Consider the following 19,390-nt stretch of genomic DNA (forward strand, 5'->3'; position numbering starts at 1 on the left):
ACCATTTAGGACTACCTGGTCAGGGTACATCACATCCAGTGAAATGAAGAGCTTGTGTGAACAACACAAACAACCAGTGTCATGACTTGTTTCTTTGAGGAGTCACAGATTGATTAGTCACACAATTATAGCGACACATGCATTTTACATCAAACACAACTCAGCCACAGTATGAAAAATCTTACTGAGTACAATTTTTATGAACTCAATTATTATCAAACACACCTGCATGCACATACACACACCTTCTCAAGCTAATCTCTCTTTCTCTAACACACACACACACCTCATGAACCTTACATGAGTACAAAAATGTTTGGAGTGGATTTGGTCTGCAGAAGGGATTTAGCTACCAGTGTTTTAGTCTGTTTTCCAGTGATGAGGGTGGAACCTGCTGGGGATGAAATGAAAACATTGCACTTCCACTTTGTGCAATGACTCTTAATAAAAACCTGTTGCCATTATAACAAAATACTTTATGTTCAGGGAGATGTACGGATACTTGTGCTGTTAATATTGTTAGAAATTATACTGTCATCAAAATGTCCAATCACAACAATGAATAAATGCATTAACATAGCAGCAATTCCAGGTCCGTTAACATTGGTTTTGAGTTGATACAGTGCCTCATTTGATTTAGATTTCTCTTATTTACTACCCTCCAAGGTTTGCAGGTTTGGGTTCCCTACACCTTGTAAAGACACTGGATGAGCTATTTTAATTAAATGACATAACATGCACCATTACTAGATTGGCCACATTACTGTTCTTTAGGATCACCTAGGACATCAGACCTCTGGAAACACTGACAATTCGAATACATTTGCCCAATAGTAAACATGACTAATCTGTATAATAAGCTGCAAGTGTGCCCAACTTGCAAACATAACAGTTATTTATAGGGAAGTTATGTGTATGGTGGTTGAACCCACTTTTTTTTTGCAGGATTTTATTTTATTTTTTTTACTGTCAGGATTATGAGTAAATTATACATACCAAAAATTAGAACCAGCTTCCTACAAAAGTTTATTACTATTGACCATGAAGTACAGGATGCACTGAAGCAGCACAAACATTCAGTCACCGCATGACTAAACATCTAAATTAGCAAAGGTTAATAGTGTGTTTAAAGTAAAGATCCCTATTAAATAAGGAAAGAAACAGGAAGGAAATCTATAAACTAAAGCAAACCTCAGGAAACAATTGGGTCCTTAAAAAATAAAAAGAAAAAAAATTTTTTAAAAGGAGAAGGTAAATGATTTTGTATACATCTGTTGTCAATATATATATAAAATTATTATTAATTGTGTGTGTGTTTGAGTAAATCTACAACCTGGCTTAGCTTGTTACACACCTACACTGTTGTCTAAAAACGACTGAAACCGTCAGGGGCAACATTGCTGTACTCAGAGGTATGAGTCTCTTTTAAAACCTATAAACATCTAAAGATTAACAATAACCATCACTTTTCATAGTTTTAGTCTCTGTTCTTAACTTTGGTTGTTTGTCAACTGACAAATTTAAGTTAAGAAAATCATGAGCCATATCCTTTAGATATTTAAAGGTCTGAGAAGTTAGCAACCTTATTCTGGCTCTAAGAAGTATTAAGTCTAATTAATCAGATTTTTAAATAGCTTAATTAAAACATATCTAAAACAGCAGCCATAGCAACTACAATGGTGCATAACCACAAAGAATTTCCTTCAAACATGCTATGAAATTTGCTCGCCAACTCAGTATTCAGCCGCTTCATTCAAAAAGGAGAAACATGATGTAAAAGAAAAAAATACATAAATTATGTAACAAATTTTGCAGATTTGTAAATAAAATACACTGTTCTGTATTTTTATCAATCAATTTATCAATCAATCAACAAATAATTGCCTCTCAATAAAAAATGTATTATACAAGGAGAAAAAAAACAATACTGACCAAAAGTTTAAAAAGTCAACTTTTTTTTTTAACCGTACACATCAAGGTCACAGTTAGGGTAGCAGGTCAATGAGTAGGTCAAGGTATAAACAAAGAACAAAAAAATAACCAAACGAACAAACAAAAAATAAACGAAACAAAAAACACTTTATCGGGCTGAGGCAGTAACAAAAATCCATCCGAAATGTAAAGTTTTGGTTAGTATCTGCGACGTTTGTTATTTTGCCCATCGAAGACTCCCCCTACTGGACTGCCCCTGCCAAATCCTGGGTTTGGTCCAACTTGGGGGCCCAGTGACTGTTGCTGCTGCTGCTGCTGCTGCTGCTGCTGTTGTTTTGGGGACTCAACTTCCGGTCGGCCCCCCGATGATCCACCCTGTGGGTATCTATCATTTCGCTGTAGTACCAAGTATAAATTCAGCATTACAAGTGGGAGAAGGGTGTGGGGGGACATTGTAATGATGATATTATACGATGTTACAGGTATGCAGGAATTTTGAGGTCAGACATCAATGTAGTGTATCCCAAAAAGTTCAGTCAGGGTTTAGGTTGATCCAAGTGTCACCATCCAAGAGTAAAAGGGAGACAATTGACAAAGTAGACAAAGGGAGAGAGAGGAATAAGACTGTTAGTTAATCCTACTGTTTTAACATAAATATAAGTATTTAAGACAAATATTTGAAAAAGCTTCACTATAAATCTTTTAAGAGTAGCCACATCTTTAAACTCAACAAATAATAAGCAAAATTTCATTAAGTGTTCCTTATAAGACAAGGATTCCACTTTCATACTATCAATTTCCATAATTTGCTTGCTGAAAAATGCAGTTTTAAGTAAGTACTGTCAATAGATTGTGGAAAAAAACAGCTTTTACCCAAAAGACGTGCCAATGGAGCCACGTTGTTTTTATTTTGGGTGGGGGTGGGGGGTAGGAAGATACATTACCATGGCTCCATTCTCTGACGTCACAGGAGTACCCATATTTGATGTTCCCTCGCGGCCAATGGCTCCTCCCCTTCCACTCATGATCATCATTTGACCCTGGTTACCACTCGGCCCTGCAGAGGCCTGGCTATAGCCATCTACAAGCAAAACAGTGGAGCGTCGGTTGGTCATTCGGTAGTTCATTGGATTAAACTCAATGCCCAGAAGAATGTAGGTGATTGAGTGGTAGGGTTTTTATCACTGAATTGAAGAAAAAGTTAACGTTGGCTTTTAGTGAACAGCTAAATTTATTAGGGATGCACCAACTCAAAGACCAAAACAGTTCTTCTCTGTTCATTTACTGCTGATGAATACAGCAGACAACTTTATCAAAAAGTCTCAACAGCTCAGAAAACCTGTGGGACAGTTTAACTGTCAATCACATGCATCAAACAAGTTTAACTCGGCAAGCAAACATGTATGTTTGTATGTATAATTCAAGATTGTTGCATGTATTCGTTCGTAAACCAAACACTGGATAAATGGAAAATAATAATACATAATAATAAGATACACATGTGGATGTCTGTACTAAACATCATAGCAATCCAGATTGCTGGAATAGTTTAGTTTGGACCAAAATAGTGGACAACTCACAAACTGAAAAGTTTGGGGTTGGCATAAACCACCATTAAACTGGCTACAAGACTAATATTAAAATATATACAAACTTGTTTGTTGCCATTTAAAGTTAACAAGTTGTAGTAAGTCAAGAGTCACACAAGACTCTATACATTCAACAAGCACTGATGTTGGACCGGTGGTTGTTGGTTATCAGGGAGAATAGGTCAGCTTGGTGCATCCCCGTTTGATTCTGGTATTTAAAATGTTGCTGTTCATTTAACATGCACATAAACTGTATACTTAATAAGTTGGAAGTTGATGAATATACGATTTGTTTGTTAACTAGAAAACATATGCTGTTCAAAACCAAAAACCAACGTTAATTTCAAAATAGTTGCTAGATGCAGAAATCTATAAGAAATATGATCAGAAACATTTTACTGGAAGAATAGACAGAGATGGCAAATTCAGTAATCAGCAGAATGACAGGTTCCTACTTTGAAAACTAAAATTTACAGCCATCAGGCAATGTCCCCATTTTTACACTAAAACACTTGGATTGCACATCACCTTAATTACAAATTACCTTAATTAGTATGGAGATGCAGCTGTTAAATAACAATGTTAGACCATATGGAAATCAATAAATAAACACACATTTTACATTGTCAATCCAACCAAACATGTATGCAACAGAATACATCTACTGCTGCCCACATATGTAATGTACTACAATCCAAGCAGGTGGCTCACAGTGCAATCTGAAAATATCCACTAGCCTCTATGAAGTTTAACTGCAACATTTAGGCATCATATAACATAACCAATGTAGACCACACTAAGCAAGTAAAGCAAAAAGAAATCCATTGTCCATATACCTAATAAGAGGAGACTGGATTGGACTTGAATGGAAAACAATTTGACGGCATTGCAGATTATAGATTTCAAATGTCGGGAGAGGTAAAAAAAAACAAACAAAAAAACACCAACTTTGAAAATATGAAATTTACTGTAAGGCTAGGTTACATTTAGCCAACAAGGCATTTAGGAATGTACATAGGTAATCAGGAGTGTCCATTCACCGATTTAAAAAAAAATGAAGCACCGATACGGTAATTACGCCGTAACATGACTGTTATGTACTAATAGCCCTGGGGACCAATGCAGCTTTGTTAATGATACATATAAAATTTCAAAGCACACATTCATAAGTCATTTCATGCGGAATGTTAATGCGGAATGCATTTTACAAGTTTAGCAGTGATATGCTCCAGTATTTTAAATTAAGAACTATGCTTCACCTCTGCTAAGCCAACATATATTTTTAATCATTTTCACATAGCCGTTTATAGCCATTTGGTCTTCTATGACAAGAGTGGAGAATGTCTGGACTCTGGCTCATATGCAGCCGACAAGAAAGTTTGGTGCAATATGCACAGATACCAGAATAAAGTTTCTAAATTATACAACATTATAAAAAATTGCCTCATTGCGTGCACCCACATTAGGTCCACACTATTTTTAGCTAAACCAATTCAATAAGCAAAGAAAAGAAAAAGGTTGATTCCGAGTGTTGTATTTGTTAACATTCTTCCAAGATAACTGGAAGAACGATTTCCTTTTTGTTGAAATTTAGGGGAAGCCAGCACACTTAGTTTTAGTGACACGTTGGCTGTAATGAAAAAGGGCTAATTTTGAGCATCATTACGGCTCAAAACACAGCAAACTTGAGGATTTTCAAGGTCAAACACATCTGAATGAAAATTTTCTTTGGAGGAGATTAAGAAAGAACTTTGTTCTAGCAAGCTATGTGCTGAGGAAACTGCAAGGAAGCTGAGGCTTGTTTCAGAAGAAGAATTTGTCATTGTTAAAACTGTAAAGATGCTGGTAACAGAAAAAAAAATTAATTGCCTGTTTGTCTTTAAGAAGACAAACAGGCATCGAAAGCACCGGGTACGTGGCACAAAGTTTTGAATAAATACTGAAAGACGCTGAAAAAAAAAAGTCCTTTCCCCCCCTTTCGTCTAAAATGAAAAGCCTAACCTAAGCTGTCTAACTGTTCATCTTCATTTGAGGGATTACTGCAGAGTTTACCAAAAGAGATGACTTGCTATCATTGGAAGCTATGTAAGAAACTACCAGAGTTATGAACTTGTTTGAGAAACTTAACTGCAGAAAGGAAGAGGTAGATCTATTGTTTGAAATGTTAAGTGGCCTTACCACTAATGGTGCTATAGTTTTGGTGCGATTTCTAAAGGGGTGAATTGCTCTGATGAAAAATGAAATGAATCCGTTCAATCTAGATTAAAATGATTTGATCTTACGCCACTGAATAATACTTCAAGAAAGACTTGTTGTGCACAATCTGGGAAGCTTAATAACATTACATCTACAATATACTTTATCAAGAACAGAGGAAACATTCATGGAAATGAAGGAAAACCGGTCACAGAACTTAACAACAGCAAGTGGCTGTGTAATTTGGCCTTTAGGGTGAACATCATTAAGTGCATGTCAGAGCTAAACAATGAACAGGGTCCCAACCAGCTTCTCAGTTGGCTACTGTCAAGCCTGAAATCATTCGATGTCAAATGTTTGAGAGGGGCAACACAGTGAATTTCCCCTTAATTGAAGCATTTGGAGAGCAGTTTCTCAACATCCAAAACAAGCAGCAGGAATTTTTTGTTTACCATTTAGTATTGTACCAGGTAAAGTGCCTAAGATTAAACATCAAAACAATGAACTCAAATTTAGGTACAACAATGCCTTCTGCTTTAATTTAATAAACTGTATGTCAGCCCTGAACAATTTAGTAGTTCGAGGAACCATACATTGAAGGTGGCATCTGGACAACTTTCTGCTCTGACGGCACTGAAGGCTCTGCCCATTTCAGTTTACTGCCAATTTTGTGAAAGGTGAGTTTAATTTACTTTTTTAAACGCCTACAGTTATTCCACCAATCTATACCCCCCAAAAAATGACAATAAAAACATGTTTTTAGAAATTATTGAAAATTAAGTCTTCTGAATACCTCATGTTACTGTATCGATCCCATTCCATTTACTTGATCACAGATGTACAGATTCATATATTTACACGCCCACACATGCAGACAATAATGAAATAGTATAAAGGCATAGCTAGTTAGAGCAGCTACACTAAACGTTTTCTGATTAAATTACCTACATGCTGTTTTCTACCCTGTAATACACAGACAAAATCCTGCAGTTTGTGCTAAAAAGGTGATGTGCAATCCTGGATTATATTTGTCTTGTGTAGAGTCACCATGTACCTCAGTCCCCAGCCTCTCATTCTGCACTCTGCAGATCAACATTTTTTGTGTAATACACCATTTCCAGTCTGACATACAAAGCACATTTGTTTTTACTTATTATAATAAAGTGCTACAGTCAATTTTATATTCTTCTGTATTGTATATGTGCTCTAAAACTTAGACGTTAAGGCAAGTACAGCTTTTAAATATCCTAAATAATAAACCAAATTTAACTCTCTTAGGGTTTGCTACTATTATTTGAAATCTGCTTATAAACCAGGATGGGAGCTCAGGGACCAAATATTTCTCAAAATATAAAACCCCAGATGAAGAAACAAACCCTGTGAAGCAAAATCTATGTGGTACAAGCATTTTGTTGCTGTTGTGTATTATAGTGCGTTTCCTTTCCCACTACACTGCTTCCCAATTAAGTCCATTTTATGCCATAAATTGCATTAAAATACATATATACACACACACACACACACACTTGTTTAAAAAGACTTACTTAAGATGCATGACAATGACAAAAATGACATTAAGGCACCCATGATGCACTCATCCTCACATTTTTTTAAATAAATCAGCCAGTCCTTACACAATCATGCCCATACCTCCCATATTAATGGCTCCACGAGGGCCCAGTTCACCCACTCTCATTTCCTGTTCTCTCTGGAAGAAGTGAAGAAGAACCTTGAGAACAAAACTATGCTTGAGTAAAAATCTTTACCAGATAGCCTACAGTACAACACTCACACTGTAAGAGTTTAAATTTTCTAAACAAAACCAATGACTGCCCAATTGTATTGTTTCATCAGTGACAGTTTTCATCAGTTTTAGGGCTCCACTTCAATGCTTTCTTGGCTTTATTTAAGCACTGGGGAAGCAGCAACTTTTCTCATCAGCCTGCTGCTCTGTTGATTTACTGGCCATGAACAAGTTATTGCAAAACTAATTTTATTATTAAGACTACATCAATTCAAATAAGCAGGAATTTGGCAACCAAATCTTAAGCCACCCAAAATGGGCCCCATGTCATTTACATATTTAATACATTTAAATATTAATTTGTTTTTTTTTACTTTAAAACGTTTAGTTAGTCAGCTTTACAAAAAACATTTTAAAAATACCAATCACTAAATGTACCCATTCACACAAGGTGGTGACACACTAAGTTGAATAAGAAATTAAAGCCAAGAAAGATTTGTTTATACAAATACAGGACACAGATTTATGGCTGACACTAATACTCTTCCAAACACTTCAAACCCTACAACGGTCAGTGCCAGATGGCTACATTACAAGTAGGCTTTCTTTTGCTTGTTGTTTATGACAAAATAAGCTGAAAAAAGCCAAACATTATGTGCTACTGCTTAACGTAAGGAAATGATATATATAGTTCAGAAACAAGCATTAAGTTTGCCTTTCTTGTGCAAGTCAACTCATCATTGTCGCCAACTTCAGTTATTTTGTGGATCGTCGACAACATTCATGTCACACATACATGGAGAAAGCAACCTTGATTCAAACAAATTACACTTGAGCACTTCGTGAAAGACTCAGTTTCAATGAAAAATAACATCTTTCTGGTAATACGTTTTATTCTTTTTTTTTTTTTTTTTAACTCTTGAACACAAAGCGTAGCAACTTGATTTTTTTTAACTGACACATTCAGCTTAATATATTGATGAAAAAAATAGGTTGCACTAATTAATTGACTATTTCTAAAGCAGATTCAACCCTCTCAATAAACCAAACATCTACTAATAATTACCAACTGTAGTAAACGGTACCAGACACCTTTGAATTTTTTAAATGAGTCTGTTAACTGTCAGCTTGGTGTGTCAGGACCTACGCACACAATAACAGAGATGGTCCATCATATGTTCAAGCATTTACACATTTTCTCGCATTCTCTCACAAAAATACAACTATAGATACATTCCTTTCATACATGCCAATAATGAATAGTACCTAAAGTATGCTAACACAAAGCCAGCTCTATTATTCTTACTCACTTACTTACAGTTGGGTGCAAACATCTGCTTCCCTTTATTTTGAAATGGCACAAAGTTTTCATCCACTTAAATGCCATTTCAATGTAAGGGAAGCAGATGTTTGCACATCTTTGCAAAAAATTGGGGTAATGGCTGTATAAAAAAAAGCAGTGCAAAAGTTTGCATCCTTCTTGATAAATTTTAAAAAAAAATTACTTTAATTTCTGATCAAGGAAAAAAATAAAAACTTTGTTTTACTGTGTGCCATTTCAAAATAAGGAGATGCACACTTTTGCACTAAACTGTACACAATTTTTTAAACACAGATGATATATAAAATTCTTAATACATTTCATTAACCTAAATATAGTCTGCTTAAAGGTTTTTGTAAGGATCTGTAAGGACTAAAACTAGCTGGACATCAATGATCTAATAGTATTTTTATGAAGACAAGTAAACCGATATCAAGGATTAAACATGAAATTTGAACACCAATTTCAATATGTTCGCAGGCTGAACGTGCAAATACTGTGACACACAACCGTTCCATTTTTCTGTACTTACCAGTTAAATGATGAAAATGTTGCAATTATCATAAAAAAAAATGTAGTAATGTTGATAGAACAAAGCAAAATGCTCAACATGAAATTTACTTCGATTGGTTATCATGAAATCACTAAATCACATTAGTGTAAGAACACTTCTATTTATTTTATTTATTATTCTATCTTCTATCTATTTGTGATCAGTACTAAGAGCAAAGACTGAACTGCATCAAATATGTGCACTAGATGGAGACACAGGCTCATCAGACTTAACAATAATCCTCCCAGCAGACACAGGTTACAAAAGCACTTAGATGTTAGATGATACAGAGCAACATGAATGAGACTAATTATAGTGGGCATATAGAAAAACAAATCAATGTTGAGCAGTAACATATTGGTCTATAAATTTGGGTATAAAACTTTACATTAATGCTGGGCTAGACACATTTTGTTTTTGAAAAATATAAAAAGAATCTAATGTGATGGAAATGCAGTTAAACCACTATTAAGGGAGTATATTATATATTCCTTTAACCCATTAGCACGCTGTTAGACACACACGACACACGTCGCCCATGACCTCCACACACGACCTCCAACAAGACCTCTAAACAGAGCAAAGGATTTAAAAGCAAGGTTATAACACAAACGTCAGACTGACACCAACAGCCCTTGGTCCCAGAATTCTAATTTTGTTAAATTTGTTTTATATGTGCATTTACAACACTGGGAAAAGTAATATTATTATTACTTATATTATTATAACTCAAATAAAGTTGGCAGTGCATCAGATCTTTACCGCCTGACTTTTATTTTTATCTTGGCTCAACTATACACAACAATAGATGTTTACTTTGTGAAATGAAAAGATCCTATCAAACTTCAGTCGAACAAGATACTCTATCAGGTGGACATTGCAAGCTTGCAAGTTAAAAGAAAATCCTTTAACGGGAAAGAAAAAAAAGGAACAGGACATGTAAGTGTAGAGGTATTATCTGTTAATAACCAACTCTAAATGCATACCAAATATCATTTGACAACTTATCACTAACTTTGATTATGACTTTGCATTTGTTGGAGCTTTATATATTTATGCAAAGATGATATGAAGGATCACACGGAAATAACAAAAATAAAAAAATGTTTATTTGACCAAAATAAAGGGGCGTCTGTAGCTTAGTTAGTAAGGCAGTCATCCACGGCACACAGTGCAAGGGGTTCAACTCTCGGTCCCTCCTAGCTGAACCCCAAGTTGCTACCAGTGGGTCAGGTGAGCGCCATGCTTGACAGCCAATGCCACTGATTTGTGAATGTGAATGTGTGAATGAGAAGCAACATTGTAAACTGTTTTGGATAAAATTGCTATATAAGCAGATCATTTATCATTTAGCAGACCAGTTTGATTTTAACAACAAAAAAAAACCCTCTTAAATTTCAAAAGGGTAGTGTTTAAAAGTAGTGCTATTAAGCTGATTGAAATTATACTGACTCAAACAGTATGGAAAAACTTCATGGACTGATTGAAACAAAATAATTCAAAGTTTTAAACCAGCTGGACAGAAACACATCATTAAAAAAAAAAATAGTAAAAAACAGAACCAAAAAAGTAAAAACAAAAACAAAAATGTGAATTGTTATAAACCTTACATAAAGAATGTCACACCGTGTTAACTGTTCAGGGATGTGTGTACCATCTTGTGATCTATGCGGTCTGTTTACTTAAAGCGAAGTAGCCATGATTGTAAAAGGTCCTACTATGAAACTGAAAGAGTTCTGATGAGGCACTGATCATTTCAGATTGAATTTATGGACACGCCCATAACAATCAGCTATATAATGGTTATTTTTAATCACTTAAGAATCTCTGCATAGTTTAGTTAACTGTGTGTGGGTTTCAGGCTGCTAGTCATAACATAAGTGGGCAACAAGAAATTAACTACAAGCGAGGCAGATAAAAAACTGCATTGTATATTATGGACTAGATATCTTGACAGCCTGCTCATGTTTCTACCCATACAACCTAAAGACTTGGTGCACTTGTGGCAACTAGCATTGTCAGTATCGAAGAATCTTTTTTTCGCTATTGGTTTCTCTGTTTGTGGTGCATGATGCTACAGCTTGTGAGAGAGAGGGCTGCCCCTGCCCTCCGCACACAGACCCAGACAAAGTTCCTCTGGAGAGGAAACGCATCATAGAAAAATGTCTAAATGATAAACTGAGTTCGTGAAATAAAATGTGCAAGATAACTAAAGCAGAAATAATAAACAAGAATGCTATTTTCTTAATTTCTCCAGATAGCAGAACAAATAAGGTAAATCCTGCATTCTTTAACAAATAAGCTCTAGGGCATTTTTAATACCACATTTTAGTACAGATGTAGAATGGTTACCATTACAAATTAAGATGAATAAAAAGGGACCCTATCTAAAGATATTCAACCAAAATAATAAGTAATGGTATTTGGTAAGCTAATAAAAGTAACTTTCCTGTGACTCTATGCAAGATCTGCTAATTCAAGTACAGACCTACTTGGATTAGTACTCGAAAAGTTAAGGTGGCCCTCCAACAACAGAAGGTCAGAACACAGGGTCCAACTCAGTAACTCAAGGGCAGGGGTTCATCACAAGATGGCTCTCAGAGCCCATACAGTTTGCATAGTGTGACATCGACTTCACATTCTCTTAAGTAACAAATTGTTATACAACAGTATATTTATTTAACCAAAAGCAATATCGGCATTCAGGGTGTATTTGTGCTATGTGGTGACATGACCACAGTATTAAATGGTTGTGATTACAGTGCCAGTCCAACCTGGAATCATTTCCACCTCATGTCACAAACCAACCTTCTCAGACTACATCTCAACAACCCCCTTTAAATGCCTTATTATAGCTCGCTAAAAATAAAAATCTTGGTGGATTAGCACTGTAGCACTGAGCATCTTTTTCAGTCATTTGTTTAAAAAGGCGCACACAATTTTGGATGCTACATGGCTTTTACCCTCTATATTCTGTGGTTTGAATGAAAGTTGGTTCACCGAAATTAATTTAGTAAATAATTAAAAAACACACACACACACACAGGTACGTGCAAATAAACAGTAGATGGATTCTCAATATTAAATATCTTTTTGTGAAGTGATTTGGATTAACAACTTTTTTTTGAGTCCCAGCAATTTATGTTCCATAACATCTTAAAGACAGATTGTTACGAAGAGTGACGCCACAACTGTACCAATCAGCCTTAACTCAATTTTGTTTAAATTTCCTTCATGCTTGAAGTCCCTATTTCAGCTTTCACTGGAGGCAAGATCATTGTATTTGTCACAGAGCTTCCACCTTCACTGCTTCAGAAAATACCTGTATAAATCTGAAACTTTTAGCTTTTGCTTGAGGTGCTGCTGGGACCCTTTTAAAACTGGGGGCACATAGCTGCAAAGCCATGCTTTATTCACCTTTAAGCACATATTTCACTATGGCATATGTGAATATGTATGTGTAATTGCACCATTTTTAAAATGTAACTAAGTATTTCTAAGTGACTAACTGCACGCATGTACTCACATTGTCCAGGTAGTTTGGTTTGAAGCCATCTGTTTGGCGTCTCAGGTCATCCTGGTCTCTGTGTCTCATCATCTCCTCCTCTCTCCTCCTCCTCTCCTCTTCATGCCTATAGACAGAAAAAAGTCAATTACAATTACAGAATTGATTTGAATTAAAATAATCCAGCTTTTTCCTTACACATCCAGTGTCCTTGTTTTGTTGGTATGATGACTACAGAAAAAAAGCACACACACACCTCATCTCTATCTGTTTTCGTCTCTGCAGCTCTTGGTTCCGGAGCTCCTCCAGTCTCCTTAGTTCTTCCTGACGTCTCATTAGGTCTTGATAAGGAGAATAATACAATGTAAAAAAGACAGAGGCAGACAAAGTGATGACCAAAAGTACAAACAGGCTATTGATGAGGAGAAAACACAACAGCAATGAGCATGACCCATTGTGGGCGATTGTGGTGCAGGAAGGTAGAGTGGTTGTCCACCAATCTCACAGTTGCTGGTTGATGTGTTGACGTGTCCTTGAGCAAGAGACTGAACCCCAACTTAGTTGCTCCCGGTGAGTGTTGGCCAGGTGCATAGCAGCTCCCCCACCGGTGTATGAGTGTGATTGTTAGTGCGAATAGGTGAATAAGAAGCAGTGTAAAGCGCTTTGAGTGCCAATAGGTAGAAAAGCGCTATAAGTGCAGACCATTTACCATGACGTACAGCAGTTTGTAACATTGTGATTATTCTCATGATTTTAAGAAACACACCAAAGCCATTTTAGCACACATTTGTCATGATCCCGAGCTACATCAAGCTAAGAATGGACTGGCTATAATTCTGTAAAGATTGTTTTACTCCAATTCTCTATTACAAAAAATAATTTAGCATGAACTGTATTTTCTATCTATCTCCTTTACCTTGTCTCATTAGCATGAGCTGATGTTCGTGTTTGGCAGACTCTAGTTCAGCTTCAAGTTTCTCTTTGGCCTCTTTAATGTTTCTGTCCACCTGCTCTCTCTGTTGCTTCTCCATCTCCTCAAGAGCTTTCCATCGAGATGCGTATTCAAACTCAAACGTCCCCGGCTGGGCGAAACGTGGTTGTTGCTCTCGTTCCCTGAGGGGAAATAGAAATGATAAATTCCAGGGGTTTAATATGAGTGAAGAGGACACTTTAAAGTAAAATAGCATGAATGGGCATAGTAGAGTTAAGCAAACTAAAGTGTAATGTAATAAATATTTATACATGCCCTTTGATTAGAAGATTACTATAAATCACCTCTATACCCACTTATGGTATTTTGGAGTCTTCTGCAGCAGTTTTTCAGGTAGCCCATCCTCATCATCAAAGTGCTCTGAGGGTTCCACAATAGCTGGACATGGAGTACTGAAGAAAGGGAAAAAACCCTAAGTGAAATGTCCTTGTTACAATACAAGAGAACAGTAAAGATGCAAACTTTAAAGACATATCAGTAAAAAACCAAAAGCATGCGGTGTGCTTTGTGCGTCTTTCTGATAAACTCTTCTGTAGCTCTTTTCATAAATATGTAGTTTTACAGGTAACTACTTATTTCTTATAACTCTGAAAGACTGGTTGCTGGGTCATATTTGTGTACACACTTAATACATAATGCCTTCATTTAAGTTCTGTGTCGCCCCCCTCCCACACTCCTTACGTGGTCAGCAGCAGTGCTCCTTCAGTACAGCGCTCCAGGGCTTTGCGTGCAGCCACTTTGTTGGCAAACTCCACAATACCTCTCCCAGTGGGACGACCACGATCATCTGTCACTACGATAGCCCGTTCCACTGGTCCAAACTGAGAAAATGCCTGAAAATAAAAAGATAGTATTCAGCTCAGACATTTTTTTTTCTTTCGGGATATCCCGTGGATTCAGGGTTGCCATAGTGGATCATTGTCCGCATGTTGATTTGGCACCGTTTTTACACTGGATGCCATTCCTGATGCAACCCTCTTCAATTTCTACCAGGCTTGGACCGGCACTGCACAGCTAGGGATGGGGAAGGGCTGTTTGGGGTTCAGTGTCTTGCCCAGAAACACTTCAAAATATAGCCAGGACCGGGGATCAAACCACTGACCGTGGTGGTCCTTGGACAACTGCCTTACCAACTGAAATCAATACTAATTGGAAATCATAAATTGGACTGAGCAGCAGTTATGCAGTGTCAACTATCCCATCTTGTTCTTTTTGTGTACCTGTTCCAGCAGTTCATTTGTTACTGCTGGCAGCAGATTGCGGACTGAGAGTGCAGCGCCATGTGTAGCAAAGCGGATCCTGATTGGTCGATTATTCACCATAGTCCCATCTAGTTCAGCTTTAGCAATCTCTGCAAGCGTCCGGGTTTCCTGGAAGACACAGGGATAAAAGGAAAGGGACTGTTATACACCTGTAATGTACATTAGACAGTCATTGGGAACGAACAGTGCGTCACGTGAAAACAAACAATCACAGATTAACTGGCATTTGAACACGATGGAGTCTAAAATGAAATTGGTTTAGCACCTGCCAAAATGTGGGCCAGTTAACCAAACATCTTCAAATGGTAAATGCAGTGTGTGCTGAAATTGTTATTTTGTGAAAGCACTGGCAACATATTAGAAAATCAGTAGCTAACGTTAATCGGGTCAAGTCAACCTACATTTATGCTAATGCTAAAACAGCAGCTAGCTCGTCTACCGAAAATTCAGTCCCCTTTTGACAGGTAGCAGTAGTTACTCTTTTTAGACGTTTTTAAGCGTCTGTACAACAGCAACAGTTTAATATTGTTACATACCAAGCGAATGAAGCCGAACCCCCGGTCTCTGTTGATGAATACCTCGTTGCTTTTACCATATTTAGCAAACATATTTTTGAACTCCTCCTCCGTAATATCCACCGGCAGACTCCCAACAAAAAGACGACAGCGCTGAGTAAACGTCTTTTCTCCAGGTTTCCGAAAGCTTGTGATATCCAAAGTCATTTCTTCCGGGCCTTCTCCGCTTCCTTCTGCGGCACTGTCTGCTTGCTCTGGCGCGGGGGACGGCTGCGGTGGAGGCGGCGCGGGGCTGTCTTTGTTCGCCGGTGTGTGCTCCGTGAACGGAGAGTCAGTCCTGAGTTTTGCAGGCTGAGGAGAGTTGCTGCTTTGCATGTTTGCTTGTTGCATATTTCGGTTTGCCATGCTCGGATAACGCAGTTTATATATCGCTTTCTAAAATAAACAGTTGACTGTAGAAAACATCAATGAATGAATGTCGGTGCAGCAACAGCAGCACCTCCACTTCCCGCGGTTCAAAGATGGCGACAGTTGCGCGCGCAACTTACCACGTGACTCCATCCAGGGGCGCAGATAAAAACAAAAGCTGTCCCCTAACAAAAAAAAATAAAGAATAAATCAGCTGTTACTTAATGATATCTGCTCAATAAACAAAGTAACGACTGTGTGTCTCATGTCAATCAGTTGACTTCACCCACCACACTGCACATGTTCCTGTGCAGTATCAAGCTGATTTTTTCCACTTGGTGTTTTGGTCATTTCATGTTGACCTGTTTCCTCAGAAGCTTTGAAGCGCCCACTGATCCCTAATGAATGACGCTATTTTCCATATGCTTGGCTCAAGGACTAAACTGACATTATCCAGCATAAACTCATATTGGCACATACAACTTTTTAATTTAATTGTGATTTTATTTATTTATTTATTTTTGCTGTCATAATTCTACAATGTGATGTACCTGTGTACATGCGATGCTATAAGAAATAAGTGAATGTTAACTTTGCATTGTCAATAATATTATATACCTTACCTGTGATACAGACAGATGTAAAAATATGACGTGATACTGTCAGCTAGTAGCTGACAGTATGTATGAATGTATACATACAGTATGTATGAATGAAATGAAGAATGTATTTCTTTCTATGTGTTTAAGCCTGGCCTGTAGTCAGGGACTTTGTTTGCAGGCCAGATGATTGTACTTACCTTCCCTCCCACACTTACATGAATGGCTATAGTCATGTGTAGGAGTGTTTCCACTAATAATTGCAGAGGTTTATACTGTAGATATGATATCAATCTCTGGCTCCTCCTGTGCATGACTGGAATGAGATGAGCAACTGAACCCCAATAACAGATTTCTATACAGATACAGATTTCTAATTTGGTGGAATTAGAAATCTGTATTGATTTAGAATGATAAGTCACGTCCTATATCCTCTGCATCCTATATCCTCTGCTTTGTGCTTCAGCATTTTAGGGTGGACCCTAATTGGAGTTGATGAACAACCCAGCCAGTGTGTCCTGGTGGTGAAGAATTCAAGTCCTGAGGTTCAGGTCAGACCTGTGGTGGACTGAAAACCAGGTGTCTGGGAGCAGCAGCAACAGGATGATCCACATGTTGCCAGCCCTGCCTGAAGTTCCTTGGTGGCAATTGCTGAAGGAGAGGAGAGGGAGCTCTGAAGTCATCCAAGCCAATGGAGAGAAGCTAGTGAAGGTGAAATATGATCTCTCTTTCCTAATCCAGTGAGCACTCTTGCCGCAGCTTTTTGGATTAATTGAAGGCTTTTTAGAGAGTTATTAAGACACCCCAGAAGTAGGGAATTACAGTAGTCCAACGTGAAAGTAACAAATGCATGGACCAGTTTTTCAGCATCAATTTGAGACAGGATGCTTCTAATTTTAACAATGTTCCGTAGGTGGAAGAAGGCTGTTCTAGAGATTTGTCTTATATGTGACGTAAACGCCAAATCCTGGTCAAAAATAACTCCAAGGTTCCTCATTGCAGTACTGGAGGCCAAAGTTATTTCATCCAAAGTAATTATATTGTTAGACAGCATATTTCTCGTTTTTTAGGCCCAGAGACAATGATTTCAGTTTTGTCTCAATTTAGAAGTAGGAAATTGTAAGACATTCAGGTCTTTATGTCTTTTAGACATGCTTCAAGTTTGACTAATTGGTTAGTATCTTCTGGTTTCACAGATAAATAGAGCTGGGTATCAAGTATTGGTTATAAGTATTGGTCTTAGCACAGAGGCCTGTGGAACTCCAAACTTGTACTACTTCAATGAAACACATTTATGCCATCATTTGAAATAAACATGATAAAAAAAAAAAGGAGATTTGTTTTTAGGTCTAATCGAATTCACAGAAGCACACGGTGCGCATAAAAAACAGGTTTTTAGGATTTTATAAATTTTGGCCTAATCGCCATCTTTTTCAGGACATTTCCTGCAGGGTTGTGGAGGATCCTAAGAAGCAGGTGTTCCTGTTTGAGGAGTGGTCTTCTTAAAGCCATGTTCCAATTTTTGGCTTTTTCACTGTATTTCAGTGATCAGTCGAAGATGCTAATCTGTCGTCCGGTTGCTTTCCAAGTGTCACCGTCACACTTTGGGTTTCAAAACAGGTCAACTCATCTCAGTGTCCAAGTAGAAAGTAAGGAAGGACAATGGTCTGCAGACCTGGCGTAACTTTGGTTGGGTCAAACTTCTGTTTCCATGACATTTACTGACGATGTGTGTGTGAACCATGAAAATAATAATAATAATTGATTATTAATTAATTAATAATCCTTAATCCTGCAGCTAATATGCACATTTGTTTTTATATTCTAACGTCTAACAGTGTAAACCTTTTGGACCTTCATACTTACATACCTTCAAACATTTAGAAGTGACAATAAACGAAATATCAGAAGCAAAAAGCAACCAGCACTAAAATGAATATTCACCACAGAAAGATCAAACTGGCATTGGGTTGTACTGATTAAGGATAGTGTGAATGAGATGCAGCCCTTTGTCCAAACCCTCAAATGTGACAATCACCAATGTTTTTTATCCAAGAGGATTTTTGTTTTGATTGCTGCTTCTGACAGTCATGAGTCACAGTCACGGGAAAGAAATCACTGGAATGGAACATCCTTGCAAACTTGATCCTTTTTTAATTGCAAAAATATTCTGACTATAACTAAAATTTATAAAACTCATGTACAGTATGGCCATATTCCTTTTCCCTATTCCTGCGCATGGAAAGAGGATATGCACACAAAATATATTTCAAAGTGACATACTCATCTGCCCTTTGACAAATATTTGCTCGTTGTACTACAGTGGGTGTGTTTTCAGTGATACTGGGACAATTGATGATTGGTAGGTTTTTCCCTTTTTTCTCCCAGTTAGTTCCAGTTAGTTACCTGCTAATGCTAGTAAGTTATTTCAGCATTCTTACAATGGCACAGTATAAATTTATGATGAACTGGCATTTTGCCAACTTCACACCCTTCACAACAGGTCATATACAGATAAAAGCAGAAAATGCTCATCTTTACTCTGTGTTTTCAGCAGACTAACAACAGGTCAATTCATGGCATTGGAGGTGGAGGAATTGTCTGTTCTTTCTGTGATCTTTTGAAATTAGTGCATTTAGACATGTTATGACTGAAAATTGATTTCGACTGAAAAGACCAAATCACAGGCAGACTGAACAGCTGCCGGTACACTCCCCCAAAGGGGTACATTGCAAATTGATGTTGGCATATTTTGGAGTGTGGGTGGAAGAGACC

General features: G+C 37.3%; 1 protein-coding gene across 4 annotated transcripts; it reads right to left on the reverse strand.

Annotated features, from left to right (window-relative positions):
- pspc1 (paraspeckle component 1) lies at positions 1-16,136 on the reverse strand. 4 transcript variants are annotated; one of them, XM_067493802.1, is made up of 10 exons: positions 15,630-16,136; positions 15,052-15,201; positions 14,513-14,664; positions 14,128-14,223; positions 13,757-13,953; positions 13,097-13,181; positions 12,862-12,967; positions 7,368-7,446; positions 2,877-3,013; positions 1-2,328 (listed from the first exon to the last, which is right to left on the reverse strand). In XM_067493802.1, the coding sequence occupies exons 1-10, from the start codon at positions 16,011-16,013 to the stop codon at positions 2,131-2,133; spliced, it is 1,584 nt and encodes a 527-aa protein (XP_067349903.1). In that variant the 5' UTR covers positions 16,014-16,136; the 3' UTR covers positions 1-2,130. The 4 variants fall into 4 exon arrangements, 3 of the variants coding, with proteins under 3 accessions (XP_067349903.1, XP_067349904.1, XP_067349905.1); XM_067493803.1 differs by having other exon boundaries at positions 2-2,328; positions 7,368-7,425; XM_067493804.1 differs by having other exon boundaries at positions 2,191-2,328; positions 2,806-3,013.
- Positions 16,137-19,390: the final 3,254 nt, after the last annotated feature.

The sequence above is a fragment of the Channa argus genome, chromosome 23, assembly GCF_033026475.1.
Source record: "Channa argus isolate prfri chromosome 23, Channa argus male v1.0, whole genome shotgun sequence".
Lineage (NCBI taxonomy): Eukaryota > Metazoa > Chordata > Actinopteri > Anabantiformes > Channidae > Channa > Channa argus.